General features: G+C 30.0%; 1 protein-coding gene across 1 annotated transcript; it reads right to left on the reverse strand.

The window, feature by feature from the left end:
- Nucleotides 1-1802: 1802 nt before the first annotated feature.
- On the reverse strand, nucleotides 1803-6554 carry LOC113374679 (putative uncharacterized protein DDB_G0271606). The gene is made up of 4 exons (XM_026614654.1): nucleotides 6516-6554; nucleotides 5687-5790; nucleotides 3949-5322; nucleotides 1803-1920 (listed from the first exon to the last, which is right to left on the reverse strand). The coding sequence occupies exons 1-4, from the start codon at nucleotides 6552-6554 to the stop codon at nucleotides 1803-1805; spliced, it is 1635 nt and encodes a 544-aa protein (XP_026470439.1).
- Between the last annotated feature and the right edge of the window lie 2383 nt (nucleotides 6555-8937).

Below are 8937 nucleotides of genomic sequence, written 5' to 3' on the forward strand. Positions count from 1 at the left end.
GTGTTTATTTTATTTTTAATATATTTTTTGTATGTATAAATTCACTTTCAATATTTATTTTTTTATTCACTATAACACATGTGTGTAATATTATTATTTATAATAATATTTAAGGACAATCTTCTTCTGGAATTAACTATCTTCTAAAATGTACAAAATAATCATTTCTTGTAAAATGTATTTTGAATACTTATAGTTCACTCACCAATTCTTATTTTCATTTATATTTCAAAAATGTTTTTTTTAAATATCTTGGATTTACTTTTAATTATTGATTGCAATATGCAACTAAACTTCGTTATTATTTTTAATAATTATAGTATTAATTTCTCTAATTTTTTTGTTCGCATTTGTATATTGAATATGTATTTTAAAATACCATCAAATTATATTTATATTGAATCTTGTTATGATTCTTGATTGCAATTGTTAATTTTACTTAAATATTTTTTCCTTTAATAATTTTATTCATATTCGAAAAGTATCTCCAAATTATTTTTTTCCTGCTGGTTTATCTAGTAATTTTTATCTTCTTTCATTAACCAGATATTTATATAAAAGTATCTTCAAATTACATTAATTTTGTCTCTTGTTGTAATTCCTGGTTGCAATTTATAACTATATGTTTTAATTTATTTTGAGCAGTTTTAGTATTGGAAATATAAAAATAAAAAATTTTCATATATTAAAGCACTTTCAATCTCAATGTAATACATCTTGAGATTCTATATTAATATTTTTATAAATAATCACAATTTTATATATTTTTTTAATATTTTTTGAGCAGTTTTAGTCTTAGAAATGTGTAAATAAAAAATTATGATATATTTGCCAAGCACTTGTAATCTCAGTTTTATATTTCTTGAGCCTTTTTATTATTGTTTTATTGACAATCACTGTCTATGTAACAGCACAAATATTTTATTATAGCATTTAAAATATTTGATATTTAATATAACTGTGTCAGTTACGTATGTTACTTCAATACATTCTCCAAATCATTTCTTCTACTTTAGTTTTAATATTTGTAAAAAATAATTATTTTAAATACTTGGAATAATTTTATTTTAATTTTCTATCATTTATTTTTTAACTTGTATCTTATGAATTTCTGACAAGAACTACGTCAACCGACTTGTTCAACTTCAGTTTTCCACATACTGGAAAGCAAAGTTTCCCACTTTTCTCTTTATCCATATATATATTGGTCATCGTCACTAATTATTGATGTCCAGATCCGCCTCTGAATAATTGAAGAGTAATCATAAGCAGAAATAGATCGCTTTGATGAATGAAATTAATGTGTAATTCATTAATATATAATGTATGATACATGTGTACTGCTACCTCAAGAATCTATTTTTATTAGTTAGATGGTTCAATAAGGGGCGAATAATAGAATTGATATTTTTGGAAACTGTATTTCTGGAAACGATCTTGTGCCGTCGAACCTATTGATTTGAAAGACTTGGAGTTGGTAAATTAAAATATAAAAAAAAACAGGTGAAAGATTATTAAAAAAATTATTCGTAGTATTGTTCTGCCTGAAGACAGGTCCAGTGTGTAGACACACAATATATTAACACCTCTTTCTCCACCTTTATCAATAGTTCTAGATCATACTTTACAAACTTTTGCTTCCATACTTCTATATCCTAGATCTATGCTATCAATTTCCTATATTTTCTCTTGGATGCACGCGTCCTACTCCATCATGTTCTTCTATTTTATCTTCGGTGATGTCCTACTTTCAAAACTTTTGCCTTTATACTTCTGCATCCTAGATCTATGCTGTCAGTTTCCTATATTTTTTCTCTGATGCAAGTTCCTAGTTCATCCTGATATTCTGTTTTATTTTCGGTGATGTCCTGCAGTAGCAACTCTTTTGCCAATATGGCTCCAATCCAATGTATTTTTCTCCTAAAAATCGTATCCAATAGATAAATATAAAATTAAGTCTTCAATTTTATTTATTATAAATGAAGACTCTTTATTCAATATGGGTTCAATCCAGCTTGCTTTCCTCTTCGCAATCGTATCTTATAAATTAACTAGCATAGAGTCTGGAATTTTATTATTTTTTTGAACAAAGACTTCATAACGTGGTCGAGGACAGTTTCTTCTCTTCTACACAATCGTATCAAATATTGAAATTTAGAGACCGATTCTGCCGCATAACAGACAAATGTTATGGCAAGGCTGCGTTATAAAGAACATTCAATACTAATTCGTTCTAAATATTGACAAAAGTCATGTGATTATTGTGCAGCCAGGCGTTTTCTCAGGTTGTCAGATATAAAACCTAACCTAGAAACCGCACAAATATCAAAAAAACAATCTTAGATAACAGGGTCTTTCTCACCCAGCTTCATAACATACAAGTGAGGTGGCGGTTTATGTGTAAAACGCATTATGCACAAAAATAAATTAACAATTACTAATGTCTTCATAAAATACATTGTCAAAATAAAGCAAAATATTAACTAATCCGTTACAAATGTCGCCTATAGGCGACATCCGCTGAACTACCTGTGTGTACGAGTGTCGCCTATATGCAACATCGAGCGTGTCGAATTTTGCTTCGAAAAAAAGTTATACAGACATTCAAGTTATTATAAATAGATATAGTTATTATAAATAGATTAGTTAAAATTATTTTTTCACTGATGTCTTGTGTTAATGTACATTTTCCTCTATTTGCATCAATTAATGCCTTTATCAGCTTCAACTACACTTTTAAAACGTGGTGCACCTTCGATTTTCAGATACAAATAATAAAAACGGTTTTGGGGTGCTGTCACTTAAAACCATAGTAAAAGAAAAAGATATTTTTTGAATAATCTAATATAAATATTACTAATGATAATAATACTAAGCCTAAGACTCAGAAGTAATATTTGTTTAATAGAAGAAACAAACCAACAGTGCCTAGGTAGAATAAGGCTAAAAATTTCAAATTTAAAATTTACTAAAAAAAACTGTGCAAATTTGTAATAAATAGTTATTATAAAAATGTATGATTTTATTTAAATTTGAGAAAATATTTATCGGCTCTTTGTCTCGTAATCAGAAATAATTTACGCATTTCATGCGTGTTATTTTTATCCTAGAATTGTTACCTGCGTCAAAATTATCTTTTGTTTTATATATATATATATATATATAATGTTTCTATTACTAAATATTCCCAGCAACGAGTCAAAAAAGACAACACTAATTATATAGTAATATAAAATTTTAATAATTTTTTTATTATCACATCTCAATTTCTGTTCTTTTTCAATACAAAATTATACATCATATAGTTAACTATTCTATCAAATATAATATCGTAATAATTATTTATCATGATTATATTATAATTGGTAATAAAACGCTTTCATTACAAGTGAAAGCAGACCTTGAAAATACTCTAAAGAAAACGTTATTTTTAAATTATTTACAATAAATATAATATCGTTCGAAAATCGGTCAAAGTTATAGAAAAATAATTAATATTTTATATTTATAGGAAAGTTGTTCTAACTCAAATATTTATACAAAAATTTAGACTGGTCATTTATATTCTTAGCACTTTCTCTAATAAAATAAATGACTATTGCCAATAATACTTTTATGAGCCAATTGCAATTCAAAGACTTTATATAAGTTGCAAGTCTTTAAAAAATTAATTAATACTTTTTTCTTAATTTCTTAGCCATCTACTTAAAATTAAGTAACAGTAAGGTCTTGATAATTCGACATCGTTTTAAATATTTAGAAGCGATAAACTTAACCAAATTGTTAATGAAATTAAATTTGGAAAAAGATAAATGCATCTCTTATTTGATTAAGTAAATATCGTTATTTTCAAGATATATCCTACTGTGCGTTCGAATAAACTCAAATCGAAAACTTGATTTTCATAAAACTCATTTAAAATTACATCAGCATTTTTATTGTTCCGACCTTCCTGAGTATTCCCTGTTTTGTTGTTCTTGATCTAATGGTACCAAGTAGGTAATTGACGCATTTGGTTGTTCATCATTCAACCTGTAACCTTGTGGAGGACGCACCAATCGTCTCTGTTTGATTGCTGCCTTAGGAGCAACACTTTGCACTGGCTGGTATCGCTGCTGTTGATATTCAGGTTCTGGTTGTGCATATCCGCGTTGTTGTTGTTGGTATTTCTGTTGATTATATTTATCTTCTGGCACTGGAACTGGTACTGGAACAGGAATTGGAGTCACAGAATATCCGGCATTTACTAAAGCTTGGAATTCATCTTGAGTCAAAGGACGGTCCTTGGGACCAGGTAATCTGATTGGAGGAAGTTGGTTTGGGCTGCTGTCTTGGCTTGATTCTGGTTTTAAGCTTTTTGAAGTAGGTTGAGTTTGAGAAACATATATAGAAGATCTGGAAGCTTGTGGCTGCTGATGAGGTTGCTTAGCGCCTTGGAAGAAACCTTGTGCTTGGTTTTCGAAGAGACTTTTCAAGAATTCTTGATCTTCGGGAGAAGCTGTAGGAATTTTTGATGCCGCAGTTGCTTGTGGTTGATATCTGGTAGTTGGTTGGTGAGATATAATTGGTTGCTGCACTCGGTATTGCACAGCGTATGGGGATTGAGATGGTACTGCATATTGAGGTCGTTGTTCGTAGCTAGCTTTGCCAGATAAACCTGTAGTTTCTGCTAAATACTGATGAGTTATGGGTTGAGCAGTAGGCTTTCTGCCTAGTTTAGGGGCAACGTATGATTGGCCACCTTGGGCTATATCTTGATAACCATATTGTTGTTGGGCCTGTTGTTGCTGGGGAACATGTACGTACTGTGGAATTTGATTACCTTGTTGCTGTTCTTGCTCACTTATGTAAGAGTATTGAGCTTGCTGTCCTTGATATAAATGCTGAGATGGTGCAGCAGCTGAAATTCCTTTTGGTTGGTACTGCTTAACTCTCAAAGCGGATTGTTGTTGTTGAGCTTGTTCTTGTGCTCTGTTCGAAGCTACCAATTGAGCCAATTCTTTCTCGAATGTAGAGTCAGCTAAAGCAGATATGTGTTGATGTCTAGGTATGGCTGTGGTCGCTTGCGAGACATAAGGAGATGACGTAGGTCTTGGCTTTGGATAGTGATGAGGTTGGTGTTGTTGTAAGGCAGCGATCTGCTGTTGTTGTTGTATGTGCTGCAGTTGTATTTGTTGCAGCTGTTGCGTAGCTTGTGCGTGTTGTTGCTGTTGAAGGGCGTAGGTTGATGGACCTTGTTGACTGCCTCCAGATGATACGAGTTGAACTTGGGGAGCGTGAGCGTATTGTACTGGCGCTCCGGAACCGGCAGATTGAGAATGACTAGAATACACGACTTTATATATTTCTTGTTTATTGTTTTATTTTACTCCTTCAAATCACCAACACCAAAGATAAATGCATAAATAACCCCATATTAATATATTCTACGCAGGTCTTAAATAATGTCCAAAGTTGTCTTCAATCGATCGATATTAAAAATAAATTCTAATGTGAGTAAATAGTTTTCTCGTTTATTACTTCTCCATTTGTTCCTTTCACTTAATTCCTCCACCCTTGTGATAAACTAACGCTATATAAGTATTATGAATTTGCTTTGAGCAAAGCACCAAACATGTTATATATATCCAAATAGTTATTAGAGTGCATTATTACATTATTTGTTATTAAATTTTTTAATTCTTACCTTGGTAATACGTATCTGTGTTGAGCAGCCGGTTGCGATGCGCTTTGTTGTTGTTGCTGAGCCGATTGCAGTTCTTGCAGGAGTTGCAGATATTCTTGAGGAACCTAGAAACATTATTGTTATTAGTCACAAGATATTACTGAAAGAGTTTTAATAATATAATAAAGTAATACATATGATTTTGTGCTATGTGCTTTACTATTATTATGCTCATAATAAATTTGAAGAGTAATGGAAATTGGATAACTATTACAACTAAAATTAAATTAAACTTAATTTGTGATAATCGTGGGCAAAATAGTAGCATTTGATGGAAGGAACAAATTCATTTCTTGACTATTGTTGAATATGGGAAATACGTGAATCAAGTGAAAATTAAATAATTTATACTATAATTATTATATAATTATTAGCAACAAAATCGTCCCCAATGTCTTCTAAAAGTCATCTGTTCAAAATTACATATTAGTTGGATTTTATATAAACAACTTTTATATAAATCAATCATAATTTGTTAATATGGGCGGAATCGTGGCATTTGATAGGGTGACAAGATTTACTTCTTATTTGAACATATATATCTTTATTTTGAGGATTTAGGTGGACGTCATTGTCAATCCTATATAAATATTGTTATTGTTGACCTAAAATGTTAATGTTAATGTTAAATGTTAATCCCAAAGTATCTATAAAAAATCTAAATAGAGACGCGAATAGGTGAGCTTGGAATTGAAGTTAAGCAATAAGTTCGCCGTCTACTCCGGGCTGGTGGCAATTAGTGTAAATTTCAAAATCGGAATAAAAGTACTTGAATGTTATGTGTTATTACATCGTAGAGAACAAAGTCATGCATTCGTTTACTTGGCATTACGAACTCGGTAACATAGGTAACAAACAGCTTAGAACGAACAAAGGTCGAATAGAATTTCGCACTTGGCGAATTAACCTAATTTTGCTACAGGCGACGGCTGACTTTGAATAAAAAACCACGGATAAATATATCATTTTCATTGTTAATAGACCTAGTTTTATCCATATTTTTTCTTCATAAAGATCAGGAAACAAATTTCATAAAATGTACTCAAACGTAGTTAAAAGTATCATTAATACAGGCTGATTAAGCATTCTAGCAAGGAATTTCTTTGATCAAATTAATAACAGATAATACAAAAATTTCATAATAACCGATTACGTGTCTTTTTTTCGTACTGTTACTGTACTATTTAGCTATTATTATTGTAAAAAACTGCATCACTGAATTTGTTTTTTTTGTACTTCATGAACAATTTTATTTACATAATATCTTATTAAATGTTCAAAAACTATTGAGAAAAATCAGCTATTTATTTTTGTCATGACACCTTTATAAAATTGTGTTTTTTTTTTAATTTCCATATATTTAAATGTATCTTAGTAAATTTAGTAATAAGAGTATGAATATTTGAGATTTAAAAATAATAATGATGCACAATAATTTTGTTAATGTTTGAAGATAAATAATTAAAACTGCATTTTTGTAGAGAAATTTGATAATTGATCAGGAGTTCATATTCAAAGGACTCGTATAATTTCTTCATTTAATAAAAATATTTTAATAAACAAAACACAGCGCATAATAAACAAAATTAAAAAAAAAAGAGTGCGCGTAAGGTTCACACGCGATTTAAGTAAAATTTATTTGCTACTGTACAAGATGGTATTTAAGTAAAAATAATTACATCATATAACAATTTTGAATAATAATTATTAGTAATATGGCAACACTGGTGATGCACACATTCATTAGTGTCAACCATTATACACATTTTTATAATGATAAATTATAAATTATATATTTATAATAGCATTAAAAATATGTATAATATTTAAAAACAGTAATGTAATTGAAGTCATACTTCAAATATGACATCGGTTGTCATTGTAATTAGCATTTAGAAATGAACTTTTATTAGAGAAATGAAGTAATTGTTGATTAATAAATTCGACACTAGACTCGGCCGTAACGCACTTCCGTTGCATTTGTACGGATTTACACCCTAGTCGCGCCTAAAGAAGTTTTACTTCAAAAATAACTAACATAAATTCAGTTTATTAAAAAAATAACCATCATGAAAATAACCATTGACTTGAAAGCATTAAGTTAAATATGAATTAATTTGCAACAGCAAATTTAACAAATTAGTTAAGTAGGGGAGACTGGGTACGGTTGTGCCAGGTATAGTAGTGGTATAACAGCTAAACTATACTGATTTTAAGATAGGGTCCAGAGGGAGAAAAGTGTAGAATGTTTGTTCGAACAAGTTTCCATTATTGCATTGACTCAAAGCCCTATATTAACATGATCTGTAGACCGTACTACATTTAAAAAGTGAGAAGTAAATTAATTTTTATTTATGTTTATGGCTGTCACAACCGTCCTGGGGGTAACCGTCTGGACGGTTGTGCCACTCGCCCTTTTCTTGTATGATTTGATTTTATGACTAATTCATTGTATTTGTAATTTACTTTTCTCGCAAATAACTAACAAAATTATTACTAATAGAAAAAGTACACAACTGTATCCAGTCTCCCCTGCCACAAATTAACCCAATGCATATGCATTTTTTTCTAAAATTAGCAATTTATTACTGCATCGATTTATACGTTTAGTAAGAGACGTTAGTAAAAGATTGATTATGATTAAAAATTAAAAACTACAAAGAGAAAATGCAAAATGCAAAATGCTAACTATGTAATTACTGCCGAGTTCCGATAAAAATCTCTAATTAATATAACCCTATCGTATGTATAATTCATTGTCCATATTTGCCCTAGAAATCGTCATTCACGTTTAGAAATGCAAATATTATAGCGTGTCATTCAGTGACATTGTCTTATGTCTTTATGCGAATAATAAAGGATATTGAGAAATAATATAATAATGCTTTGAGGAAGGAGAATGTATATTCATTCTTTATCCGTTGTTCATTTTGCTATTTCAAAATATTTAAACAAATGCTCACTCATAGGCCATAAACATGTCATCATGGTACTGCCGCCCGAGGGTCGTTGGTCGTTGGTCAGTCGTTAGGCTTGGTAGACATGAACAGATGGTGATTTATGCCATTTCTCGGAGATTAATTTAAATACTTATAATGACTAATAAAAATTATACATAATTTTTGTTACGTAAATTTTAGTTTTGCGGCGAATCTTCAGTCTATGAACCTAAACATAGCTGATGTTGATGCAATGGTATGTCTCAAATGTAT

The sequence above is a fragment of the Ctenocephalides felis genome, unplaced genomic scaffold, assembly GCF_003426905.1.
Source record: "Ctenocephalides felis isolate EL2017-DRISC unplaced genomic scaffold, ASM342690v1 CF-g0.4_SCAFFOLD_01886, whole genome shotgun sequence".
Lineage (NCBI taxonomy): Eukaryota > Metazoa > Arthropoda > Insecta > Siphonaptera > Pulicidae > Ctenocephalides > Ctenocephalides felis.

Bases quoted from the DNA above. Each gene is read 5' to 3' on its own strand.
- LOC113374679 (XM_026614654.1), bottom strand. From the start codon at position 6,554: ATGCCAAGTAAACGAATGCATGACTTTGTTCTCTACGAT. The intron at 5,791-6,515 runs GTAATAACACAT...TAATGTTTCTAG, and splicing joins ATGACTTTGTTCTCTACGAT to GTTCCTCAAGAATATCTGCA. The intron at 1,921-3,948 runs GTCGGAACAATA...TACGATTTTTAG, and splicing joins AACAGGGAATACTCAGGAAG to GAGAAAAATACATTGGATTG.